General features: G+C 47.6%; 2 protein-coding genes across 3 annotated transcripts in view; both read left to right on the top strand.

Annotated features, from left to right (window-relative positions):
* LOC123766089 (uncharacterized) overlaps window positions 1–27,831 on the top strand; it is a 72,684-nt gene that overhangs the window by 21,620 nt on the left and 23,233 nt on the right. The window lies entirely within an intron of this gene.
* On the top strand, window positions 19,054–20,874 carry LOC123766267 (tigger transposable element-derived protein 1-like). Its single transcript, XM_045755338.2, has one exon. The coding sequence runs from the start codon at window positions 19,054–19,056 to the stop codon at window positions 20,872–20,874; it is 1,821 nt and encodes a 606-aa protein (XP_045611294.2).

The following is a 27,831-nucleotide window of genomic DNA, read 5'->3' as shown; positions in this document are numbered from 1 at the left end:
GAGGGCCAGCCAGAGGTGCTAACAGCAGACCTTGTCTTGTTGGCACAGTGGCGTGTAGCACATGCCTCCAGTGTTCGTCTTGAATGTTTTTTAGCACCATTTATTCACTTTTTACATTATTCACTACAATATTTATATTGAATAAATAATTTATGTACAGTAAATGTTATTTAAAAAAAAAACAGCATTGCTTGTAATGAAATTCCATTTCCTGGGTGAGAAATGGCATTTTCTCACTGCCCACGACTTTAGTTCTTGAGCGATGAAAACTGCCGACTGGAGGAAGGGAGGGTGTCAGGTAGCCTCCAGGGCTTCCCCAGAAAATGGCGTTTTGTTACATTCAATGCTGGTTTTATGTGGGGAGCCCCGTCGGCCCTCGTTGAGGCTAACTACCCAAAGATAAGTAAAGGGAAGGACTTACCCGGGAGCCTGCAGCACTGCAGGTCTCAAGATGAGGAAGAGACAGCTGATGACCACAACGGGCGCCCCAAAACCACACATGGCCGGGAAGGAACCGGAACATTCTACAAGATACCTGGCAGCGAGGACCCTCTTCAACCTCCAAAACTCCTATGCCCGAATGTTGACCCAAAACATGTTACCCAAAACCGCCGCGGGAGCAGCATACTTCCTAACATCAAGGGCACGGGGGTAGACCGCAGGCTGGCTGGACTTGATGACACTGCGGACAACCTGAGACACTTGAGCACTGGAACAGGGTACCAGGGAAACGAGATGCACCCAGAGAGCGTCCGTCACAGAACCAGTGGCCCGCATGTAGCGACATAAAGCTGGCACCGGACACAAAACATGATGCACCCCTAACCAACCAAGCCTCAACCACTAATGGACCCCTCCGGAAGCCAGCCATCTCATTCTTCACCAGAAAATAAGGCTGCAAAAGAAAAAGCGACCACCAGGACCAAATGAACAGAAGCCCCAGCATCAGAGGAGAGCATGAAGCTCCCAAATCCAACTCCCAGAGGTCAAATTCAACAAAAACGAGGCCTTCCAAAAGCAATCCCTGACCAAAGAGGCCACAAGAAGGCAAGGAGGAGAAGAAAGTAAAGAAAGAACTTGGTCCAAAGACCAAGAAGGCTCGGGTAGTGCAAAATCAGACCGGATGTGAAAAAATGCACGTGACGAGCTTGCGAAATGGAGCAAAAGTAATGTCCACCCCGAACGCAAGCAGCAGTGGCTCCACCAACACCGCGCGATAAGAAGCAACAATATTAGGCATGAGACGACAATCCAGAAAAAGCCAAGAGGACAAAACCACCTGGTCCGAAATTGACGAAAACTGACAGAGAAAGAAAATGATGGAAAGACGGCTATATTTCATGCTGTGGCTGAGACGAAGACTGCAGGTGGGATACAGTCAAAGAAGTCTCCTGATTGCCACACAAATGGTGATAAAAACGCGTCGTAAAGACCAGACGCGTATTGCGGAGCAGTAAGGCAAACCAGCGAGGTACCTCGCCGGCTCAATCTGTTGAAAGAGGTGGAGCCGCGGAAAAACGGCTGGGTTCGGACACTGAGCAAACCGTACCTGAAGCCAAGGCTCAAGGCTGGGCCATCTACCATGGAGCAGCACCCTCCCTCAATAGGCTTCAAACTGAGCCAGGACCTGGAGCAACAGCTGGACCAGGGAAAAGAGGTACAGGAACCCCTACCTCAACCAGTCTGGCCAAAAAGAAACTACCGTGACAGCCTCGCAGTCGGGGAAACAGCGTCATGTATAATGGCAGACATCGAGAACACGTCGACTTCAAGAGGTTCACCTCTAGGTGCCTGTATGCCCGGCAAAGCCTAAGGAAGGAGTCGGTGTCGACCGTTTACTCTGTGGAAAGAGGAATGAAGCATGACAAGCCGTCTGCCAGAACATTGGACACTCCCTGAATGTGAACAGCGTGAAGAGCTAATCCTCAAACTCGGCCGAAGAGCCACCCAAAGTGACCAGCTCCAAAGAGTCACGGACCAGGCCCCCCCCCCCCGCCCCCCCCCCCCCCCCCCCCCCGCCCCCCCCCCTTGCCCGAGGAAGCCGAATTCGTCACAGTGCCTACCACACCGCTGCAAACTTCCACTGTGAGCACTGGTCATAAAGCCCCAACTGAGAGACAAGGCATCCCTGAACACATCGAGCGAGGGAAGGCGCCATGGCACTGAACCCCGAAAGACCCAAAGAGGAAGCTGGCGACACAGCAACTGACGCAAGGACACCAGGGAACGAACCCGGCCGAACGGAAAGGTCAGAAGATACCAGAACAGGCTCCCACACAACTGCTCAAGCAACCACCGAGTGACCCGGGTTTCCCTCAAAAACGGCTGAAGCCGGGACTGCAACTGGTGCAGAGCTGTAGAAGGGAGAGAATGTATTTTCCTTTCCCTTTCCCAACAATGCAAACTCAAGCTTTAACTTCACACATCATAAAAATCTTTGAAAGAGTGCTAAGAAGATAGGTTACCAATTACATGGAAAAAAACACCTACATAACCCCCCTGACAACATGGGTTCAAAAAGGGCAATCCTGCCTTTCACAGTTGCTAGATCACTATGACATGGCCTCAGGTGCCATGGAAGACAAGCTAAATTGCACATGTGATATACACAGACTTTGCAAAAGATTTGGAAAAATTTGACCATGGTGTTATTGCACACAAAATTCATGTAAAATGAATTACTGGCAAAGTAGCGAGATGGGTCTTCAACTTCCTAACAGAATACAAAGTGTAATAATCAATGCAGTAAAATCCGGATCATCTACTGTGAAAAGCAGTCCCCCCAAGGCACTGTACTTGCTCCGGTACTTTTTTTCTTAATAATATCAGACATGGACAAGAATACAAACTACAGTACTGTAGCATCAGTTGCAGATGACACTAGGATTTTCATGCAAGTAGACAATATAGAGGACATTGCAAACATCCAATCGGATGTAAATCGGGTCTTTCAGTGGGCCAAAGGTAATTATATGGTTAATGAAAATAAGTTCCAGCTCCTGCACTATGGGAAAAACTAAAATGTAAAATTGAAACCATATATAAAAATGGAACGAAATCACATTATAGAACGAAAAAACAATGTAAATGATCTAGGAGTAATCATATCAGAAGACCTTACTTTTACATAACACAATAAAGTAGCTGTCATGAATGCAAGAAAAATGACTGGTTGGATAACAAGGACCTTCCAAACAAGGGATGCCATACCAGTGATGATAATTTTCAAGACACTAGAGCTCTCTAGGGTGGAATATTGTTGCACACTAACAGCCCCATTCAGAGCCATAGAAATTGCTGGCCTAGAGAGCTTGCAACATTCCTTTACCACTAGAATACACTCTTAAGTCATCTCAATTATTAGGATCGATTACAAGTTCTAAATCTGTATTTTCTAGAGTGCAGGTGAGAGATACATAATAATGTACACGTGGAAGTCTGACTCTGGAAGTGACATGTGATAGATGCTGTGCAGTTTATCAGTTCCTTACACTCGTCGCTGGCCCAGAAGACGGAAGCTCCTGGGGCACCACTTGTTGGTGGCTTGGCACACTTGGGGGTTTGAACTAGTGTTAAATGAACCATTTGGTTTTGAGGTGAATAATTTGGAGAGTTATTTGGCCGTTTCAGTGCCTCGTTCTGTGTGAAACCTTGTAGTTGTTTGTATTGCTTTGTTTAATTTCTGGATGCTTTCTCAGTGGATGATCATAATCCCAAGCCCCTGTGCCTTTATGATGGGACCAGCTTCTGGTTTTGGGTCTGGTAGGCCAACAGGGCTCCTATGACTCAACAGGAGGAAGCAATCTCATAAGCTTCAGGGAGCCACTGCCAGAAAGAGGAGCCTCATTACATTCAATGCTAGTTTCTGTGGGGAGCCCCTACGGCTCTCTGGAGCTTACCAGGCTAATATGTATGCATTAGACCACAGCATCAGTCGATTGGAGTTTGTTTGCCTACCGGGGACCATGACCCAGAACCTGGCCCCTCAGAGGTTAGGAGAGCAATGGACTTTGGAAACCCCCATGTGTTTGGAAGCATTCCATGTCTGCCATTGACCGAGGTTGGCACCCAGAAAAGTAGGCATAACAAAACAAAACCCCACATGGTAAAAATTGTTACCTAAAAGCCGAACAGGGAGACAGAAGTCCCGAACTAAATCAAGCAAATGCCACTAATGCCATCGCGTCGATTGTCTGCGCACCTGCAGCTGGGAGGGGGAGGGGGAGGGGGAGGGGGAGGGGGAGGGGGAGGGGAGGGCCCCCAGACTCCCTGCACCGGCTGCTCCAGCTATCAGTTCCTCAGCTGATGTGAACTGTAGCAGTTGTCGGCCCTGGCCTCTGACTCATGCAGTTTTGTGCCTTGTGATGCATTTCTGCTGTGTGTTGTGCACAGGCCAGGAGTAATTCATCAGTACTGGGGCTGCATGCGTTTAGAGCCACCTTGCCTAAGCGCCCTGGAAGTATTGCCCTTGCATCTTGGGGTTACCTTCCACAAGGTATTTGGGAACCATTTCCGTAGAGGTCTTTTGCTGCTTGGAAATTCTTGGGGCCAGCTAGGGCTTTTCTTGCCACTGTTGGGCCTTGGATAGGAAGTGGTATCGTTGCTGGTAGGCGCACAAGGTATTGTGCAGCTTGTCTCCCATTAATTGCAGCAGCCGGTTCTGTTCCACCTGGGAACATTGTGCTTTCATGGTGTTTTCTTTTTAATTTTGTTTTGCCTGTGTTTAGTGGCACCCCCATCTTAGTCCCCATGAGTGGATATGTCCCAGAGGTTCAGCTTTAGACGTTTGTTGGTAGAATTGAGCACCGATTAGCAGTACCCCGCCTGGGCTTACCCTTAGCGATACCAGTCTAGGGGCCCCTGGGAATCCCTGCGGTCCAATGGATGCGAACCCTGGGTCTCCTCTTGCTCTGTGCGAGTTTGAGGGTTGCCCTGTCCCCCTTGTCTCTGAGCAACGCTTATAGTTTTTGCCTCCGTCATGCTGCCTGTTGGGTCGGTGACACCTTTGACCTGGAGTCCTGCAAGCATTGTTGCTTGTTTGTGACTCAATTCACCCATTCTACTGATGACATTATTTTTGTGCTCCTAAGCATCTCGGGCTTCGGGGTCAGGGCAGGGTTTAGAGGTTTCTAAGACTTGGTCGGTTTTGGGGGTTGCCCCTTCTGGGGTGTCGCCAGAGGCATGCGAGTCGGTTCCTCCAGCCATAGCACTGGGGCCTGACCAGTGGGCCCTTTCTCTTCCTGCTTTTCCAGCTGCCCCAACTATTTCTTGTGAGGCCGGGGCTTTGGAGGAAGACTCGCCTCTTGGGCCTGATGTGGAGGTTCTTGTGGTTGGGGAGGGTTGCTGACTTGGTGGCCTTGGGGCCCCTTTGGACCTCGCCTGGGTTTTCCAACCCTCCGAGTGGGGCTTTCTGTTACAAGGAGTGGGGTTTTCCTTCCTCCCTCTGCGTATGAGTTAGTGTGAGTGTCGGGCCTCTCCCGAGGGTTCGGTTCCGTGTCCTTTCGGGTCCGTCGGTTCCATCTTTCCTGTGGGTACTTTTAATCATTTTCTTGACCTTCTTATCTTGGACATGTATTCTTCTACATCTTGTCGCAATCATATTCAACTCGCATCGGGATCCTGCATGACCATTGGTTGTGGATGCAAATGGGCCTTTATGAACCTCCGTGATTTTCTGCTTGTTTATCAAGGTTCTTGAAGGTTCGAGAAGATCTTCGATACAGTACTTAAAATATTATTGGAACGTCTGTAGAATTCCGATGAGGCTTTCCTCCAATCCTTTTTCGGACTCGTTGGTCCTCTTCCGTACTACTTGTAATTTTTTATTCTAAATCTCATTATTTTGTACTCTCATTGTCTCTCCATACTCTGTCTTGACATTACTAATAATTGTTAAATAAATCTTGTTGGCACTCTGCCCGACAGATGGGTGGTGCAGTTCGAACCTCTGGCACATGGGCCGAGGGTGATCGTTTTGTTTATGGGTGGAGTAAACGTGTTGGTGTTCCACTTCCGTTATCATTGGTTATACGCCATTCTTGCTCATCTTATCTCTCTAGTCATGGCATCCTAGATACTGGGGGTGCTCTGGATTTTATATATGGGGAAAACACCTAATTCTATTCTCTGCTTACTGGTGTGGGGTGGCTCAGTGTGGCACAGCTCGGTGTGGCGCCGTCTCCATCTCTACACTACACCTCATCTTCTCCTGTGCACGCAACTCTGGACATAATCCACTAGCGATGCTCCCAGAATATTACACGGCTCGGGTGTGTCATTACACAGTAGTGTCTATGCTCTGCAGGTGAGCTTATACGGTCTTGCGACACTGTCAGCTAGGCGCTAGTTCTTAATTTTTGGATTAGTGTTGGGTATTGTTGTGGTGTGTTGCTTGGCCTCTTTGCGTGCATCTTAACGTGGCCTTACTATGTCCATATGTCTTGTTCTTCATTACACTGTGGAGCGCAGCCCCAATTTTTGGTGCCTTTTGTTTAGTCTTTCAGCGACTGAATCTTTTCTTGACTCTGGACACTCATTCCTTGCCTGTTGTTCAGTGTCTGGCTGCACCCTTATATATACAGTACATTGGAGTCTCTGTATATGTAGTTGATCATGTACATTACGTTAGCAATTGCTACCCAAGTCTTTTTAGTTCATTATATTGATTATACTCTCTTGTCCCTTAGCTACCAGTGCTTGGACCATATTAGGGTCTTTTCATTGCATGTTTCCATATTTCCTACCTCTATACTGCATATTGTTGTGTATCTTAGTATGTGCATATTGGCTATAATGATGTTGGTGCTAGGTTGGACTATGTACATGTTCAGTTCCCTGAGATTGGACAGCCCCGCTGTTCAGTTATAGAACTGTGTTCTTTCATTTCTTGTAGGTCACTGCCAATTTCTGTGTTGCAATGTCTGCAGGTGGATGTAGATTTCCAATCAACCACTCCTGCCCCTATGGTTTCTTTTTGTTGGGACTGCAGGAGCTAAGATTACGGCTTTGGCTATGGCCTTTCCTTTGTGTTCTTTTTCCAGAACGTACATTTTTGTTTTAATGCGGTACACATCTTAAGTAGTTCTCATATATTACTCGGCAACGCGTGCGTTGTCCCGCCCTGCTGGAGCTGGTTGCGCTGCTTCTGCGGGTTGCGGATCGCTGTTTTTCACTTCGCGATTCGTTGGCCTCTACCTGGGCCCTGGCTCTTAAGTTTTCGTCACCATTTTGTACTTGCTGTTTGCGGAGTCTGCGGTTCAGAAGTTTCTGCATGCAGCTTTTTCTTGTTGTCATATGTTATCAGACTTGTTGGTTCCTCCCGGACGAGACATTTCTGCTCGCCCGAGTTGGTTCTGGCGGTCGTTCCTTCTGGTTTCTTGTCAGCCTTGGTTTCGGGCGCTGCTTGCTCGGTGTCTGCACCCAAGGGGTTTCCCATGACTGCCTCTTTCAAGTGATCGGTCCGGTCCGTGAAGGGGCTGGTTCTGTCTTCTCGAGTCTTCAAGTCTGGTAATTCTGACTAGTCTCTCACCATCTTTTTGGTGATCAGGTGGCTTCGTTGATGGTGTCCCACCTGCGTGCTTTGTCTCGGCAGCGGTATGGGGTTTTGCTGGTGGTCCTTCCATTTTCTTTTTGTCTCTTCGTAGATGTTCTGTGTTTTTGTTGATGTGGTCTTGTCTTATTCTCGTTGAGGTTTGGGACCGTCGTCTTAACATATACAGTATTGTCGCCTCGTATCGTGCGGCGTTGGTGGAGCCGCTGCAGCTTGCTTTCATTACTGTTACTTCTGTGCCTTTTCGCAAGCTGTCTTGGGCATTGTTTCACCTCCGGCCTGCTCATGCGCCGCCTGAGCCATTCTGGTCTTTGGACAGAGTGCTCATGTTTCTGTCTTCGCCTCAATTTGTTGTTATTCCTTCGGTTCAGGATTGTTTTTCCGAAGCTCTTCTCTTGTTGGGATTGGCTTCTGGGAGTCAGGTCAGGGAGCTTCATGCTCTCCTCTAGCACGGAGATTTCTGCTCTTTTGGTCGTGGTGATAGGTTTGTTCGTTTGAGTAGGAGCCGCCTCCTCCTCATCTGGCGAAGAATGAGACTGCTGCTTTCCGGAGGGGTCCTTGGGTTGTTGATGCTTGGTTGGTCGTGCCAGGGGTGCATCTTGCAGCCCGTCCTCCAAAAATGGTGTGGTAAATGTAAGAAGACAAACAAGTGCAATTATGTGATATTCACAGCAGTTAGGAATTGTACTTATTTTCACTTAGTATTAAATCGTACTGTCAAATATATTGTGAATATTTGAGTTTACCTGAAAAACTGAATAGAAAACCACAACCTCACCTAACCGTCTTAGTTTTTGAAGATAATAACTTTATTGCTTCTTAATTACAATTAGTACTTAACCTATAGCTATATTGATATTACAGTTTTATAAAACTAATAAAACAAAACTAAAATATATCAATAAATTGTAAAGTAACTCAGGATATTTTAAACTTTTGTATAAAATCTATATTGTTTAATAAACCTGAAAAAGAGATTACTGATATTTAAAACTTGTGTATTGCAAATTGAAATTGAAAACTTCATCCTAAAATTTTGAGTGTCTTAACAGAAAATGAGGAGAATTAAATCGGGGGAGGGGGTTAGGTAAATGTAACAGCCCCATAAGTGCAATTATGCACTGTTTATGACAGTAAGAAAGTGTACTTATTTCACTTAGTATTAAATCGTACTGTCAATTTGGAGGATGGGTTGGCATCTTGTGTTGTCCGGTTGTGGCTTTCTGCCGTGATTTGCGCGCCACGGTCTCTGTGGCTGGGGTCGCGCTTTGGGTTGATCCGGTTTCCCCTTCTCTATTCTCGGATTTGGATCTCTTGGGTCGTCTGCAGGGGTTATTTGGTCTAGCCAGCCTGCGCGCTCTCCCCGTGCCCATGAAATTTGTTACTTTGCTGTGCTGCTGCAGTCTTCAGTAACATGTCTTGGGCTGACATTCCCCCTGCTTGTCGTTTCCTGCCGACCTTTTGCTTGTTTTGGTTATTCCTTTGGACTTCTTCTATTTTGACGCCCGGGTGCTTGAGGAGGCTTACTCTTGCGCCCGTAGAACTGTAGTACCCGACGTCTCGAGCGAGGGGAACCTTTTATTGTCAATCCTCCTTTCGTCGCTAAACCCGATCTCAACGGACTGACAGTTCTTAAGGTGGCATTTGTGGGGCATATACTCATGACGCACCCCTGGGGGGCCCCGGCATGATCAGCGATAGCTTTCTGTTGGGTGTCCTGCCTCTAATTGTGGCTCCATGGTGGGTATGGGGGCACATTCGTGGATGAATTTGTCTCTCTTCGTCTGTATGTCGATGAATGTTGCCCTCTCTCTGGGGGTTCTCAATGCCGTCCGCGTTACAGCCGCACTCGCTCGATTCCTTCCTGTACTGATGTGTATCAGGCCTTGTTTGGTCCCGCTTCATGGGCCAAATACTTTGATCTCCTCCCTCTTGATTCTGCGCCTCCTGATGATTTCTCCCTCCATCTGCATCTTGTTGATTCCGTGGATGCGTCTGTTACCTTCAACCCACTCGTTTCGGTACACGTGTCGTTGCTGCTCCTTCTCAGGATGCAGCTTCCCGCTTGGCTGCCTTATCTTGCCTTGGCGAGATCCCTGTTCGGGTCTCAAAGAACACTCGGTTGAATGCCAGTGTTGGCACTATTCTCCTCCCGCCCCATGTTGCAACCGGTGTTCGGAATCTGCAGGACTGCCACGGTGATATTCGGCACATCCTTGATGCCCAAGGCCATTCTGTCCTCCAGGTAGACTCGTTTACTCGTCCCCCTCGTGGTCGTCGCCGTCAACCACTTCGGGTTGTGAAGATTACCTTTGATGGTAGGACCCTTCCATCCTCTGTCATTCTTGCTGATGCTAGGTGCTCTGTTCAAGAGTACATTCCTTCTCCTCAGCTTTGTAACAAGTGCTGGAGGTTTGGGCATGGTGCCCTCCGCTGCTCTGGGACTCTCTCTCTCTGTCCTTTGTGTGGGGGCGAAGGTCACTCTAAGTCGGAGAGCACTTCTCCCCAGGCTCGCTGCCTCAACTGCGGTGAGGCCCATCCTACCTTTTCCCGTGCGTGTATCCATTACAAGCTTGAGGCAGCCGTCCTCACCTTGAAGCACCGGGAGCGTTTATCTTTTCCTAAGGCGAGGCGCTAGGTTCGCAGGCTCCCACCTTATGCTAACGTCTCTTATGCTCGCGTGTTGCGCTCTTCCTCTCCTCGTCCTTCACACCTTCCTCAGACTCACAACTGTTTCTGGGTCTTGGACCCTGATACGCCCACCGCCCCCTCCTCTGTTCCTTTGAGTTCTGTCCCGAAGGTTCCCCGTCCTGGTCCTCTGTCTGGGGTTCCCCTTCTTTCTGCCCGGTCTGTCATATCTCCTGTGTCTTCTTCCTCGTCTCCCTCCGATCCTCCTTCCCATCCTTCTCCTCCATCTATTGACTCTCCCCGCCGCCTGTCAGTGCGGGCTGGTGTCCATCGCTCTCCTACCGGCCGTCGCGTGTGCTCTCGTTCAGCTTCTCCTGTTGAGACACTGGAATCCGTTGCCAAGTACGTAGTTGCTGAGACACCTGTCTCTTTACATCAGAAGCGTAAGCCTGGCTCCTCTCCTTCCTCCTCCCCGGCGGGTAAGAAGGCTTCGCTTTCTTCCTCGGCCCCTTACTTCTGACTCTATCGCCCCTTCCCCTCCCATTTCGGTGGTTGCGCCTCCTGTTCCTGCTATGAAGGTTTGTTTGGCCCCCGCTTCCCTCTCGGTTGCTGCCCTTGCTGAGGTGCGCTCCCCTCTTTCTACTCCCACTCTTCCTGCTGCTGTCCTTGACTACTCTCGGTTGCCTCCTCCTCCTTCCTCCGCCTCATCGGACCCCGCCTGTCCCAACCCGTTCTCGCACTTTAAGTCAATATTGACTTATTAAATAAGTTCATGTGAGACATACTAATTTATTGTGAATATTTTAGTTTACCTTGAAAAGGTTCATAGAAAACACCGATCTCGCCTAACCTTCTTAGTATGTTAAGATAAGCATCTTATTGCTTTGTAATTACAATTATTACTTAACCTATTATAGGTATAGGTTAAGTAATAATTGTAATTAAGAAGCAATAAGATGCTTATCTTAACATACTAAGAAGGTTAGGTAAGGTCGGTGTTTTCTATGAAGCTTTTCAAGGTAAACTAAAATATTCACAATAAATTAGTATGTCACATATGCACGTATTTAATAAGTCAATATTGACTATAAGAAAGTGCGAGAGCGGGTTGCCTGTCCACCTTTGGTCTGTTCTCCTGTTTCCTTCCCTCCGTCTTTGCTCAGTTTACCCATGTCCCTTAACCCTGACTTTGCTGACCCTAATCCTGACCCTGTTCTTCTTTAACGTGCTGTGTTGCTCTTTTGCCTTTGTTTCTTCCTTGTTCTCTGTTGTTGTCCTTTCTCTTCTCATCGATGTCTATTCTTCAATGGAACGTTCGAGGTTATTACGCCAATTTCCTTGAACTCCTACTTCTGATTTCGCGATTTTCACCCCCTTTGTGTCTGTCTCCAGGAACCGATGCTTGGTGCTCGTCCTGGTCGCTTTCGTGGCTATTCCTTTCTCTCCCCCCCTCCCCAGCTGTTGCTGGGGTTCCTAACTCTTCTGCTCTCTTGATTCACTCTGATGTTCCCTTTGTCCCCTTACTTTTTCCTTCGCCTCTCCATTGTTCTGCTGCTCGTATCTTTGTGGGGAAATGGTACACTGTTTGTTCCATTTATCTCTCCCCGAGTGTCCCGCTTTCTCTTCCTGATCTGAAACACTTACTGGACTCCTTGCCGGAGCCTGTGCTCCTGCTGGGTGATTTCAATTGTCGTCATTCAATTTCGGGTGATGTTCTGACGAACACCTGGGGTCGCCTTCTTGAGCCGTTTCTCCTCTCTTTTTCCCTGTCTCTTCTGAATTCTGGTGAGCCCACGCATTTGGACTCTCGGACTCGCACCCTTTCCTGTCTTGATCTTTCTCTTTGCTCGTCTTCTCTTTACTTAGATTTAATGTGGCAGGTTCTTGATGACCTCCATGGCAGTGACCATTTCCCCATCCTTGTTACCTTTTTCTCTTTTCGCACTCCCCTCTCCTTCCCTAGGTGGCAGTTTGCGAAAGTGGACTGGAACCTCTTTACCTTCAGTGCTACTGTCTCTGACCTCTCCCTTCTGCCTCTCCCTCGCTCTCTCCTCCTGTTTCATGACACTGTCTTCGACGCTACCCTCCGCTCTATTCCTAGCTCTTCCTCTCGGGGTCCACGGTAATGTTCCCTGGTGGAATGCAAACTGTGCTCGGGCTGTCCGCTGTAAGCGTGCAGCCTGGAAGAGACACCGCCGCCGGCAGACGGCCGATTCTTTTCTTTTCTTTCGGAAGGAGAGTGTGGTGGCCCGTAGGGCCATCCGTATGGCTAAACGTGAATGTTGAGCATCTTATGTCTCCAAACCATTACATCCGAAACTCCTCTGCCACAGATCTGGAAGCGTATCCGCAAGATAGCGGGTAAGTTCGTTCCCGATGTTTCATCGGTCCTTCACTTCCATGGTACTCTTGTGGCGGACCCGTTGCAGGTCGCTACCGAACTGGGTTCCCACTTTTCTTCTGTTAGCTCTGGTCTTCATCTTCCCCAATCTTTCCTTCTTCGTAAACCTGTCCTTGAGTCTCGTCCTTTAGATTTCTGCACTCGTCTTCGACATCCCTATAACGAGCCCTTCTCTCTCTCTCTCTCTGAACTTCGTTCTGCACTGGCCCTCTGGGGTTCAACGGCAGTGGGCTCCGATGGTATTCATTATGAGATGCTTCGCTATCTCCCTCCGTGCACGTCTCAGTATTTACGGAGTCTGTATAATCGGATCTGGGAGTTGTCGTCAGTCCCTGAGGACTGGCTCGATGCCGTTGTCCTCCCTGTTCGCAAACCAGGGTCTCTGGGAACATCCCCTAAGGACTTTCGCCCTATTGCCCTCACGAGTTGTGTCTGCAAACTCTTTGAACGTATGGTTAACGTTCGTCTGATGTGGTTCCTGGAACACTATCACCTCCTCTCCCCTTCTCAATTTGGTTTCTGCAAGGGCCACAGCACGACAGATGTCTTGGTGAACTTGGTCTATATTTGTACTGCTGTGTGCCCCAGGGTAGTGTTCTGAGCACTACTCTTTTTCTGGTTGCCCTCAATGTTCTTCTTTCCTCTCTTCCTTCTGGTGTCTTCTCTGCGCTCTATGTCGATGATCTTGCCCTTTGGTGTCAGGGTGATGATTCGCCTCTCCTTCAACGCCGGCTTCAACTTGCGATTGATGCCATGTCGTTTTGGGCCACCAATCATGACTTAAAGTTCTCTACTACTAAGACTTGTGCCATGACTTTTACTCGGAAACGGGTCGTTCTTCGTCCCTCTTTGTCACTTTATGGTCATCCCCTTGAGTACAAAGATTCCGCGAAGCTTTTGGGGTTATTCTTTGACACTCGTTTGTCCTGGTCTCCCCATATCTCTTACCTCAGTGTTGAGTGCTCTAAGGCCCTTACCCTCCTTCGGATATTGTCCCATACTTCTTGGGGAGCGGATAGGCGCACTCTCCTTGCTTTACATTCCTCTCTTGTCCTGTCTAAGCTCGATTATGGTTGCCCTCCTTACTCGTCTGCTTCTCCTTCTATTCTTCGCCGTCTTGATGCTTTGCACCATACTGGGTTGCGCCTCGGTTCGGGTGCCTTTCATTCGACTCCCGTCCTTAGCTTGTATGTTGACACTGGCTTCCTGTCTCTCCAGGACCGCCGTGATTGCTACTGTCTTCACTATCTTGCGTGGTCCTTGCAACATCCTTCCTCTCGCCTCTGTCGTGCTTTAACTTTTACCTCTCCTGCGATTCCTGTTCCTCTTCACCACCTCCCTCTTTCTGTCCGGTTATCTCGCCTACAGGATTCTCTTTCCGTTCGTATTTCTAATGTTTCTGCTTGTGTTGTTCCTTCTTTGCCCCCATGGAGATTCCCCCTTCCGCAGTTTTGTACATCCTTGACCCGCATCACTAAAGCTTTTACCCCTCCTACAGTTCTAAAATGCCTTTTCCTTGAGCACTTTTCTTCTCACTCCCGCTCCATTTCTGTCTACACCGATGGGTCTAAGTCTGCGGACGGTGTTGGCTACTCTGTTGTTTTTACTGATCGCACTTAAATATGTCGCTTACCTCCGGAGACTAGCATCTTCACAGCGGAGCTTTATGCTATTCTCTATGCTCTTCGTCTCCTGCTTTCTCGTTGTCAGTCTTCCTTTGTAGTTGTTGTTGACTCTCGTAGTGCCCTCATGGCTTTGGGGTCCTTTAATCCGGTTCATCCAGTAGTTTTCGAGATCCAGCATTGGCTGTTTCTTGTTCACAGTAAATTTAAGTCGGTTAAGTTTTGTTGGGTTCCCAGCCATATTGGTGTGTCTTTAAATGAGCGTGCGGATGCTGCTGCCAAGGAAGCTGTCCGCTCTTGTCCCATCTCTTAAAGGTATTCCATATTCCGACTTTTACCCGGTTACCCATTCCTCCATCCTTACCCGTTGGCAGGCTTCTTGGTCGTCTGTTACTGGTAACAAACTACGTACTCTTAAATGTTGTGTTTCCTCGTGGCCGTCCTCCTACCACCGTAACCGGCGATGGGAAACGGCTCTGGCGAGGTTGCGTATTGGCCATACTTGCTTAACCTATGGTCACTTGATGGAGCACTGCCATGCTCCTTAATGTCCTAATTGCATTGTCCCTTTTACGGTCGTGCATGTCCTTGAATGTCCTGACTTCCAGGACGAGCGTGTGTCTTGCTTTCCAACTGCCCCTCGCGGTCACCTGTCCCTCAATAGAATTCTTGGTGACTCGGGTACTTTTGATATTGTTCGCCTTATGCGTTTTTGTAATCGTATTGGCATCCTTGGTGATATTTAGCGCCCTCTGATATTCCTCACATTTGATGGTGCTACATAGCCTTCCCGGTTTGGTGCCCTCTTTTGATAATTACTTACTTACTTGGGCTGACATTCGGGCACGGGTTTTCTGGCGATCCTGCAGGGTCCGTGACTGTTCCTGGGCCTAGTTGGGCCTGTGTTGCTTTGGGTCGGCGGTTATTGCAGCTATTTGTCTCGACTTTGAGTTGAGGTGCGAGCTCTGGCCACGCCTGACAGCTGGGTGGACGGCACTTCGGATTTGTAGTCCTGAGGTTCCGGGATCGATCCCCCAGTGTAGGCGGAGACAAATAGGCAAAATGTTTCTTTCATCCTGATGCCCCTGTTACCTAGCATTAAATAGGTACCTGGGAGTTTCAGCTGCTACGGGCTGCTTCCTGGGGGTGGAGGTCTGGTTGAGGACCGGGCCGCGGGGACACTAAAGCCCCAAAATCATCTCAAGATAACCTCAAGATAACCCCCCAGGTGAGTCCCTCTATTTTTGTCTTTGGCGATGTAGCTCCTGTGAGCCGAAGGGGCTCCCTCTAGAAAACTAGCGTTGAGTGTAATGATACTCCATTTTCTGGGATGAGACCTGAAGGCTCCCTGCAGCCCCCCCCCCCCTCCCCCGGTCAGCATTTTTCTCGCGCGTTTCGACATCCAGCCTAAGAACTGGTGGTTGGATTGCTGGCACGGTGGGTCTGGGTCTTCCCCTTTCCCCTCACGGGAAGGAGAGATCTGTGCAGATGTACGGTGTGGCTCGTATGACGTCATGCTTGTTAGTTCGTTTTCATTTGGGGAGTTCTGTCCAATAGTTTGACTATTTTTGTCATTTTAACCAGAATGTGGGTTTGTTTCGAGGCGCTTACCTATCTGGGTGCCTATCCCGGTCTATGGTAGATATTGAATGCTCCGAATCACATGTGCATTTCTATGGGACATTGCTCCTCATGCCTCTCTGATGGGGCCAGGTTCTGGCTCGTGGTCCCCAGTGGCTTAGAACTGCATACAAACTGACTGATGCCAAAGTTTAGTGATATACATATCAGCCTGGATAGCTCCGGGAAGCCTCCGGGTCTCGCCCATAAAATGGCGTTTCATTACATTCAACGCTGGTTTTTTTACCTGGAAAAGGATTATGGCACCACCTAAAGATACCATATTCTGTCCCAGCTCAGTTCTTTTGGCCTTCGTGGTAATCTCCCTCACTTCCTACAAAGCCTTCCTCGTTGTTCCTTTTGAGTGAGGCTTCGTACCATTCTCTCCGCCTTGTTTTGGCAATACGAAGGTGAACCCCCAAGGTAGTGTTCTGAGCTCTACTTTTTTCCTGGTTGCCCTAATGGTCTTCTTTCCTTCCTTCCTTCTGGCATTTTCTCTGCTCTCTCTGTCGACGATCTCACCCTCTGCTGTCACAGAGATGGTTCGCTTTCCTTCAACGGCGACTTCAACTTGCAATTGATGCCGTTTCGTCCTGGGCCACCAATCATGGCTTCAAGTTCTCTGCAACTAAGACTTGTGCTATGACCTTTACTCGGAAGCAAGTCGTTCTTCGACCCCCCATCTGCCACATTATGGTAATCATCATTTGTATAAGGATTCTGCTAAACTTCTAGGGTTAATCTTTGACACTCCTATATACTGTATATGGGTGCCTGACAGCTGGGTGGACATCGCTTTGGGTTCATAGTCCTGAGGTTCCAGGTTCGATCCCCGGTGGAGGTGGAGACACATGGGCAAAATGTTTTTCACCCTGATGCCCCTGTTACCTAACAGTAAATAGGTACCTGGGAATTAGACAGCTGCTACGGGCTGTTTCCTGGGGATGTGTAACAAAAGGAGGCCTGGTCGAGGACCGGGCTGCGGGGACGCTAAGCCCCGAAATCATCTCAAGATAACCTCCTTTGTTTTGGTCAACCCACATCTCTTTCATCTGAGTTGAATGCTATAAGGCCCTTAACTTACTTAAGGTCTTGTCCCATACTTCCTGGGGAGCTGATAGGTGCATGCTCCTCTTTACATTCTTCTTTCGTGCTGTTTAAACTTGATTTTGGCTGTCCTGCTTACACGTCTGCCTCTCCCTCAATTCTTTGTCTAGATGCTCTTCATCATACTGGGCTATGCCTCCGCTCTGGTGCCTTTCGTTTGACTCCTACTCAGACCCTGTATGTTGAAACCGGCATCCTGTCTCTACAGGATCGCCACTTCGCTACTTTGTGCGGTTTCTACAATACCAAAAACTCTCACTTATGTCATACTTTGACCATTACCCCTCCTGTAGGCCCTGTTTCCTTTCACCACCTTCCCCTTTCTGTACAGTTGTCATGCTTACAAAGTTCTGTCTCAGTTCGTGTTACCAATGTTTCTCCTTATGTTGTTCCATCATTGCCCTCATGGACCCTCTTCCTAAGTTTTGTAGAACCTTGATTCGTATGACAAAAACTTTTATCCTGCCCACAGTTTTGAAATGCCTTTTCCTTGTTCACTTCTCTTCATCCTCTAGCTCCATCTCTGTCTTCACAGATGGGGTCTAAGTCTGCTCGTGGTGTAGGCTACTCCATTGGATTTCCTGGCTACACTTAGAGATGTTGCCTGCCTCCGGAGACTAGCATCTTCATGGCAGAACTTTATGCAATTTTGTTTGCTCTTCATCGCGCTGTACTGCTTTCTCACCGTACTTCCTTTGTTGTTGCAGTTGACTCTCGTAGTGCCCTCATGGCTTTGGAGTCCTTTAATCCTGTCCATCCTGTGGTTGCCGAAATTCAATATTGGCTGTTGCTTATCTCCAGCAGATTTAAGACAGTCGAGTTGTGCTGGGTTCCCAGCCATATTGGTGTTAACTTAAATGACCATGCAGATGCTGCCACGAAGGAAGCTAGCACTCGTTCCATTTCCCACAAGGGTGTTCCTTATTTCGACTTCTACCCAGTTATTCATTCCTCAATCCGTGCCCATTGGCAGGATCGCTAGTCTTCTGTTACTGGTAACAAGCTGCATGCTTCTAATGGTAGTTTGCCCCCATGGTCTTCCTCCTACCACCTTAACCGGCGGTCAGAAACGGCTTTGGCAAGGTTATGCATTGGCCATACGTGTTTAACTCAAAGGCACTTAATGGAGCTCTGCCCTGCTCCTTATTGTCCAAACTGCATTGTCCCTCTTACAGTCGTGCATATCCTTGCTGAATGTCTGGACTTCCAGGATGTGCATGCGTCTTGCTTCCCACCTGTCCCTTGATAGAAGCCTTGGTGAATCATATACCTTTGATGTTGTTTGCCTTGTGCGCTTTTGTTCTCGTATTGGCATCCTTAGTGATATTTAGTGCCTTTTGCATATCCCGCATATTTGATGGTGCTACATAGTCTCCCCGGCTTGGTGCCTTCTAGTGATAATTATTTACTTGTATACCTAGGAGTGCCAAATTTTCTTCAAACAATTACAAAGGAACCTCGGGTGATGAAGGGCTCCATCATTTCAGGTAACGAGCAAGCCACTCGCAGAAAATTTCTCGATTGACGAGCTTAAACTCGGTCATCGAGAAAACCATGTGGTGGTTCCTAGCATTCCCGCTGGTTCTTGCAATTTCTGATGCCTCCATTGATGCAAATCAATTAAAATTTTGTTTAAAAGATGCTAATGATGCTGGGATGTTAAAGGGGTGACTGCTGTAATGTTGCAAAGCATAGAGAGTTTTTTTAGAAATAAAAAAAAAATTGAAACAAGAAATGTCAAAAGGTTCGTTCAGTGTATGTCACGTAGGCTGCTCCATTTTCTATGAAAAATAAAACAAATCGAATATCATTGATATTTTTCTGTGGTGGAATGGATTAATTTTATTTCCATTACAGTGGAACCTCTATTAACGAGTGGCTCTATTAACGAGTTTTTCCAGTAACGAGCAAGCCACTCGCAGCAAATTTGTCTCTATTGATGAGCTCGCCTCTATTAACGAGTGAAACCACATGGCGCTTCCTAGCGTCTCACGGGTTCTCGCAAATTCTCGGACGCCTCCGACACCAGTGTTGTTGTTGTATCTCTCACAACAAGCATCCCTCTGGATTTATTTGCGCTTTTCTCTGTTTTTTTGTGGTTTGGTGACTGCAATTTGTAATGCACGATGTCGCCAAAGAAGCTGGTTGCTAAAGACAGTGTTGGCAAGGGGAAGAAAGCGACAATTACTGTTGAGGTGAAGAAGGAAATAATAGCAAAGCACGAGCGTGGTGTGCGTGTGGTTGATCTCGTCAGGGAGTATGGCAGGACCTCATCAACGATTTGTACCATTCTGAAGAGGAAGGAACAATTTAAGACGCTTGAGGTGGCTAAAGGAGTTACCAAGGTTAACAAGAAACGTCCACAAATCCTAGAAGAGGTTGAAAAGCTACTGCTAGTCTGGATGAATGAAAGGCAATTGCATGGCGATAGTGTCTCTGAAGCTCTTGTCTGTGCAAAGGCCAAGAAGTTGTATGTGGACCTTGTCAGGAAGACACCAGGTGCGTCGTCTGAAGAAGAGGAGATATTTAAGGCAAGCCGTGGATGGTTTGAGAAATTTAGGAAGAGAAGCGGTATCCACAGTGTTGTGCGACATGGGGAGGTTGCCAGCTCTGATAAAGCTGCTGCTGAGAAATTTGTACCAGAGTTCCAGGAATTTGTTGCTGAAAAGGAGTTCTTGCCCCAACAAGTTTTTAATTGTGACGAGACTGGCCTGTTTTGGAAGAAAATGACGAAGAGGACCTACATCACACAGGAAGAACAATCTTTGCCTGGCCACAAACCGATGAAGGATCGGCTTACTCTCGTCCTCTGCGCCAATGCAAGTGGCGATTGCAAGGTCAAGCCGCTGCTAGTCTACCACTCAGAAAATCCACGCGTGTTCAAGGCATGTAAAGTGTATAAGGCGCGACTGAATGTGATGTGGAGGTCCAATAAGAAATCCTGGGTCACGCGGATATTCTTCACTGAATGGATCATTGATGTTTTTGGCCCCTCGGTGAGGAAATATCTTGAAGAGAAACAGTTGCCACTCAAGGCCTTGCTTGTGCTTGATAATGCTCCTGCACATCCTCCACAGATGCGAGATGAATTGTATCCTGAAAATCAGTTCATCACCAAGTTCCTTCCTCCCAATACCACTCCACTCCTCCAACCTATGGACCAGAAAGTCATTGCAAACTTTAAGAAACTCTACATGAAGGCCTTGTTGGAGAGATGTGTTGATGTGACCGACAATACAGGGCTGACCCTCAAAGAATTCTGGAAGAACCACTTCAATATCCTGGGTGCCTTACGTTTGATCGATAAGGCCTGGGAAGGAGTGACAAGGAGGACCCTTAACTCTGCATGGCGTAACCTGTGGCCTGAGGGTGTCCCTGAGCGAGACTTTAAAGGTATCGGTCCTGCACCTGCATCTGCATCTGCACCTGTGGAAGACCCGGAAGTGCATCTAGTGGATGATATTGTTGCTCTGGGGCAAACTTTGGGTCTGGAGTTGGATGCTGCTGATGTGCAGGAGTTAGTGGAGGAGCACAGTGAGGAACTGACCACTGAAGAACTCCTGGAACTTCAGAAGGAGATTAATCAAGAGGAGGCACAAGAGTTCTCATCAGGGGAGGAGGAGGTACGGGAGGTTGCTGCTGCCTCTTCAAGTGAGATCAGGGAAGTGTTAGGAATGTTTGAAAAGGTGACCGCATTCTTAGAAAAACATCACCCTGATCAAGCAGTGACAACCCGATGTGTGAACATGTTTAATGACAATTTACTGTCTCGTTTTAGGGACATCCTAAAACAAAGACAAAAGCAATTGTCAATAGAAAAGTTCTTTCCAAAAGTAGAGAAACGAAGAGCCAGTGATAGTGAACCACAACCCGGTCCCAGTGGGGTGAAAATCCCAAGAAGAGAGAGCCCGCCTGACTCGGAGGTGGATTCTCCTTCCACACCATAACCCCTCTCCTCCATCCCACCTCCCCATTGTCTCCCTCAAGCCAGCAACGACTCTTCATAAGGTAAAGTAAATGTTAAAACAATACAACAAAACATTTATAATTACATGTGCAGTATTATATTGACATTAAAAAATGTCATACAAGTATGGATGTTTTTGGGAGTGGAACGGATTAAATTTATTTCCTTTATTTTAAATGGGGAAATTTGTTTCCAAAGACAAGTTTTCCAGGTAACGAGCTCGGTGCCAGAATGGATTAAACTCATTAATAGAGGTTCCACTGTATTTTAAATGGCAAGACGAGCATTTCATATGACGAGCTCGATTTTGGAACGGATTAAATTCATTAACTGAGTCATCACTGTACTTGTTTTGGCATCCTATGGTTTCTGTTTTGCTTTCCCCAGTTTTGTAGTTGTCCTCTGACCCTCTGATCCCTCACTGTACCTCATACAGTGAGCCAGAGTGTGGTGGTGGCTCCTGGTAGGTGAGGGATCCCCTGCTTCCCTCACCTCATACAGTGAGCCAGAGTGTGGTGGTGGCTCCTGGTAGGTGAGGGATCCCCTGCTCCCCTCACCTCGTACAGTGAGCCAGAATGTGGTGGTGGCTCCTGGTAGGTGAGGGATCCCCTGCTCCCCTCACCTCATACAGTGAGCCAGAGTCTGGTGGTGGCTCCTGGTAGGTGAGGGATCCCCTGCTCCCCTCACCTCGTACAGTGAGCCAGAGTCTGGTGGTGGCTCCTGGTAGGTGAGGGATCCCCTGCTCCCCTCACCTCGTACAGTGAGCCAGAGTGTGGTGGTGGCTCCTGGTAGGTGAGGGATCCCCTGCTCCCCTCCCCTCACCTCGTACAGTGAGCCAGAGTGTGGTGGTGGCTCCTGGTAGGTGAGGGATCCCCTGCTCCCCTCACCTCGTACAGTGAGCCAGAGTGTGGTGGTGGCTCCTGGTAGGTGAGGGATCCCCTGCTCCCCTCACCTCGTACAGTGAGCCAGAGTGTGGTGGTGGCTCCTGGTAGGTGAGGGATCCCCTGCTCCCCTCACCTCGTACAGTGAGCTAGAGTGTGGTGGTGGCTCCTGGTAGGTGAGGGATCCCCTGCTCCCCTCACCTCGTACAGTGAGCCAGAGTGTGGTGGTGGCTCCTGGTAGGTGAGGGATCCCCTGCTCCCCTCACCTCATACAGTGAGCCAGAGTGTGGTGGTGGCTCCTGGTAGGTGAGGGATCCCCTGCTCCCCTCACCTCGTACAGTGAGCCAGAGTGTGGTGGTGGCTCCTGGTAGGTGAGGGATCCCCTGCTCCCCTCACCTCGTACAGTGAGCCAGAGTCTGGTGGTGGCTCCTGGTAGGTGAGGGATCCCCTGCTCCCCTCACCTCGTACAGTGAGCCAGAGTCTGGTGGTGGCTCCTGGTAGGTGAGGGATCCCCTACTCCCCCCTCACCTCGTACAGTAAGCCAGAGTCTGGTGGTGGTGGATCCTGGTAGGTGAGGGATCCCCTACTCCCCCCTCACCTCGTACAGTGAGCCAGAGTCTGGTGGTGGTGGCTCCTGGTAGGTGAGGGATCCCCTACTCCCCCCTCACCTCATACAGTGAGCCAGAGTCTGGTGCTCACTCGTGGTACATAAGGGATAGGTTTCGGAGGCTCGAAGTGTTGAACAAAGGAATAATGGTGGTACCAAAAATAAAGCCCTAGAAGCCACTGGGCTTCAGTTTTCCACTGGTTGTTTCTCTTGGATACATTTGCAGTCAGTACCATATATAATGGCATTTTATATTTTTTACTGGCATATTGAGGTTAAATTGTGAGGAAAGGCAAAAAGGCATACTGGTGCATGGGGTATGCTCATGTTCCTGGCAAGTTTTCCATATGAATGTATTAATAAATGGAAATGGTGAGTGTAATATATCATGTTCTGTATAGCTAGCTTAACCTTACTGACTTCTTTAATATCTTCGTTTTCCCATTGGTTAAGATGGCATTCTCCAGGGTGAAAAAGGATGAACTAAAAAATGAGCATTAAACAGGCAGAATGACCAGCATTGAACTAATACTAGTGAGTAGCATTTTCAGCACCAGCTTATTCATTGCTAGAGGTGGGCTCGGGGGTATTACAGGAATTTTTTGTAGTACTAGTAGTTTTGAGATTTTTGTTAATGTATACATAATGCAGTTGCTAGTGAATTTTGCTTGGTATTTGTAGTTAATAAGTACAGACAATCTCAAAAAATCTGAAAATTTGTACTCTCAAAATTTTGGAATTCCAGGAAGGTTTTGCTATCATAAAATAAATTAAATCCTACAGAAGGTATTTTGGGATTTCACACGCACAAAAGGTTCCTGACTTGTGAACATCCAACTCTCGAGCATCTAATCATACAAATGACCTCCAAGCTCCATGTTTTAGCCCCATCATTACACTAATTAATTCCAAGATTGCCACATTACAAACAATGCTACATATATTGTATTTCAGGTGTTGAGGTAGTGTCTTAACCCTTACACGTCACAAATGTTTAATGCTGACATCCTCGTGGTGTGCAAGACAAAAAATGTTCCGAATAAATAATTAGCCGTAGTGGCCTGGAGAACATGGATTCTTTTAGTAGAAATATGTTGGTGCCACATGGGAATACCTTTGTCCATTTATTTTCATTGTCTTCCTTTATTTATTTTGTTGTGTGCTAACAGGTTGCCTTGATGTGTCAAAGATGGTGTTTATTATGTATAACTTTGAAAATATATGTATGTGTGGTTATACGGTGTATCCTCACTCTAACGAACCCAGCTGAAATGAATTCCCAGGTGGTTCGAACAAATTGCATTTGGTACTAAATGTTCAGTGGAACATACAAAGGTTTGATTAAACGAGGATTGTTAGTCACCTAGCAAGCAAGTCAAGCAGTCACCGAGACTGAGCGTCGAAGGTGGCTGTCATCAACTATGATTCACCAAAGTGTAAACAGTTGTACAGGATGATAGAATGGTGTCAGAGGAGGCAGGTGGTGTCATTAGTGAGGGGTGGTGTCTGGGGCAGGTGGTGTCAGAAGATGTGGTTTAGTATTGGAGGGGGGCAAGTGGTGGAAGTTATTTTCATGGGGGGGCAGGTGGAGTTAGTGTTGTCAGAGAAGACTGGTGGTGGAAGTTATCAGGGGAGACAGGTAGAAGTTGTTGTCAGGGGGAGACAGGCAACCTGCCTCTCCTTTCCAGGAGAGGCAGGTTGTGTTAGTAGTGAACGTCAGGGAAGGAGGGTGGTGTTAGTGAAGAGTAAAGAAACGTGTCCAGCACAAGGCTGGTCTGGCCTGAGTGATCAGCTGACTGACATGTGGGCTGGTGCCTCTGCTGCCCCAATGCTTCACTCACTCGCTGCTTTTCAACAAATTAGCTGAGAATATTTTACCATTTAGCTTGTTTGTAACTCATTGCTCTATCATATTCCATAGTCAAAATGAAGAATTCATAATAAATTGTGGAGTCAGTGGTGTGAGGATTGTATTGGAGGGGGGTGGGGGGAGGCAGCTAGCCTCTACCCAAGTCTACATATATACTTATTAATACTGTACTTTATTTTGTATATTCCCTATTCATATTAATAAACTGCTGATTATTTAATTTTATTATTTGCTGGATGTATCAGAGTACAGTATGTACCCTAAAAGACGCACCATCGCATACAACGCACCCCTATTTTACAAGGATATTTTGTGGAAAAAAAACTATTTAGTTTTTCTTAATACATTTATTGAAAGATATTATAAAGTGGATTTTGTAACCCTGCTCTTACCTCCTCTACCCCCCCCCCTCCCTTTCCAGCCCATTGTCATCATGAGGGGGCTTGGTGAGGCAGTTGCTGGGGTGTAATGCTTCATGGGACAGTACTCTGTCTTTTTGAAGCCTTATGCTCTTGCTGCTGTCCTCACTAATTTTGCTGGAAGCTTTTTCCTCTTCCCTGTACAGTATTTGTCCCCCCTCTCTTATTGTCATTTCCCGCCAACTTTTTGCCATTCTTGATTATTCTTTTGGCATCTTCTGATATGACACTGAGTGTTTGGGGAGGCGCTCACACTTGCCCGTAGAACTATGGTACCCAACGTTGCGAGCGAGGGGTCGCTTTTATTGTCAATCCTCGTCTCCATTGCTGACGCAATTTCGATGGAGTGACGGTTCTTAAGGTGGTGATTGCGGGGCGTATACTCAGAATACACACCTGGGGAGGCCCCATTTTGTCAAGTGTCTTATTCTCAGATTGTGGCTTCATGGTGGGTATGGTCTTATTTGTGAATGAAATTATTACATACTCATTTCTATGCTGCTGAATGATTCTCTTATAACTTCCAGGCTCATGGGTTGGGTGACAAAGCCCCGAGTCGGACTGTGTTGGAAGGCTCGGATGACATTCATTTTGAGATGCTTTGCCATCTCTCTCCATGTGCGTCTCGGTATTTAATGAATCTGTATAACCGTGTCTGGGAGTCATCATCAGTCTCTGAGAACTGGTTTGTTGCCATTGTACTCCCTATTCGGAAACTGGGGTCTCTAGGGACATCCCCTAAGGACCTCCGCCTTATTGCCCTCACGAGTTGTCTACAAACTCTGAAAGTATGGACAATGTTCATCTGATGTGGTTCTTGGAACGCTATCACCACCTCCCCTTCTCAATTTGTTTTTTTGCAAATGCTGCAGAAAGACCGATGTCTTCGAGAACTTGGAGGTCTATATCTGTACTGGTTTTGCTGCGAAGACCTCCTTTTTTGCTGTCCTTTTTGACCTGGAAAAGGCATACGACACCACCTAGAGATACCATATTACGTCTCAACTTCGTTCTTTTGGCCTTTGTGGTAATCTCTCTCTCTTCCTCCAAACCTTTCCCTCTAGTTGTTCTTTTAGAGTGAGGCTTGGTAACACTCACTCTGCCTCTTTTTGGCAATACGAAGGTGTACTCCAAGGTAGTGTTCTAAGAACTACTATTTTTTTCTGGTTGCCCTCAATGGTCTTCTTTCCTCCCTTCCTTCTGGTATCTTCTCCGCTCTATGTCGACAATCTTACCCTATGCTGTCGAGGTGATGCTTCGCCTCTCCTTCAACGGCAGCTTCAACTTGTGATTGATGCTGTGTCATCTTGGGCCACCAATAATGGCTTAAAGTTCTCTGCAACTAAGATTTGTGCTATGACTTTTACTCGGAAGCAGGTCGTTCTTCATCCCTCGTTGTTTCTTTATGGTCATCTCCTTGTGTACAAAGATTCCGCTAAGCTTTTGGGGTTAATCTTTGACACTCATTTGTCTTGGTCACCCCATATTTCTTAGATCCGAGTTGAATGCTATAAGGCCCTTAACCTACTTAAGGTGTTGTCCCACACTTCTTGGGGAGTGGATAGGCGCATGCTCCTTTCCTTACATTCCTCTTTCATTCTGTCTAAACTCGATTATAGTTGCCCAGCTTACTTGTCTGATCCTCCTCCTACTCGTTGCCGTCTTGATGCTTTGCAGCATATTAGGTTGCACCTCAACTCTGCTGCCTTTCGTTCGACTAATTCCCTCAGCTTGTATGTTGACACTGGCTTCTTGTCTGTCAACACTGTCGTGATCACTACTATCTTTGCTACCTTGTGTGGTCCTTACAATACCCTCACGCTTGCCTATGTCGTGCATTGACTTTTGCCCCTTCTGTAGTTCCTGTTCCCCTTAACCACCTCCCTCTTTCTGTCCTGTTGTCTCGCCTGCAACATTCTCTTTTGGTTAGTATTGCCAATATTTCTCCTTGTGTTGTTCCGTCCTTGCCTCCCGTGTAGGGGTCCCCCTTCCTAAATAAATTAGGAAGGGGGAGAAATACCCCCTTCGTAATTTATAATACTGACCAGCATCACTAAAGCTTTTACCCCTCCTACAATTCTGAAACGTCTTTTCCTTGAACGCTTTTCTTCACACTCCCGCTCCATTTCCATCTTCACTGATGGGTCTAAGTCTGCAGACGGTGTAGGCTGCTCTGTTGTTTTTCCTGGCCACACCTATGTGTGTGTCGCCTGCCTTCGTAGATTAGCGTCTTCACGGCAGAACTGTATGCTATTCTCTGTTCGTCTACTGCTTTCTCGCTATCACTCTCCTTTGTGGTTGTAGTTGATTCTCACAGTGCCCTCATGGCTCTTGAGTCCTCTAATGCAGTCCGTCCGGTAGTTGTCGAAATTCAACATTGGCTGTTTATCTCCAGTAGAATTTAGACAGTAGAGTTTTGCTGGGTTCCCAGCCATATTGGTGTCTCTTTAAATGTGTGCGGACGCTGCTGCTAAGAAAGCTATCTGCACTTGTTCCATCTCCCGTAAAGGTATTCCTTATTCCGACTTTTACCCAGTTATTCATTCCTCCATCCTTGCCTGTTGGCAGGGTTGTTGTCTTCTGTTACTGATAACAAACTGCATGCTCTTAAGAGTAATGTGTCCCTGTGGCCTTCCTCCTACCACTGTAACCGGCGGTGGGAAATGGCTCTGGTAAGGTTTCCATTGCCAGAGGTTGCCTGAGAGCTGAGTGAACAGCACTCGGGATTCGAAGTCCTGAGGTTCTGGGGTTCGATCCCCAGTGGAGGTGGAGACAAATGGGCAAAATGTTTTTCACCATGAGACCCCTGTTACCTAGCAGTAAATAGGTACCTGGGAGTTAGACACCTGGTATGGGCTGCTTCCTGGGGGTGTGTAACAAAAAGTAGGCCTGGTCGAGAACCGGGCCGTGGGGACGCTAAAACCCCGAAATCATCTCAAGGTTGTGTATCGGCCATACACGCTTAACTCACTTAACAACTAGCGGGGTTTGGAAGAAGTTTTGGTTGTTTTTCACTGTCGGGGAGTTCTCTTGGCAATATAGGGCATCAGTCTCATTTTTAAATCGTGCACTAGCTTCGTCTTTTTTTTTTGGGTGCTTCCCTGGCAATGGCAAAGATGATAAACTTTAAATGTAAATTATTCATAGGGCCACCACTCCC

This window comes from Procambarus clarkii, chromosome 9 (genome assembly GCF_040958095.1).
Source record: "Procambarus clarkii isolate CNS0578487 chromosome 9, FALCON_Pclarkii_2.0, whole genome shotgun sequence".
NCBI classification, from domain to species: Eukaryota; Metazoa; Arthropoda; class Malacostraca; order Decapoda; family Cambaridae; genus Procambarus; species Procambarus clarkii.
Note: the sequence above shows the minus strand (reverse complement) of the source record. Positions and strands in the feature narration are given on the sequence as shown.

Coding starts and splice junctions, on each gene's coding strand:
- LOC123766267 (XM_045755338.2), top strand. CDS start 19,054: ATGTCGCCAAAGAAGCTGGTTGCTAAAGACAGTGTTGGCAAGGGGAAG.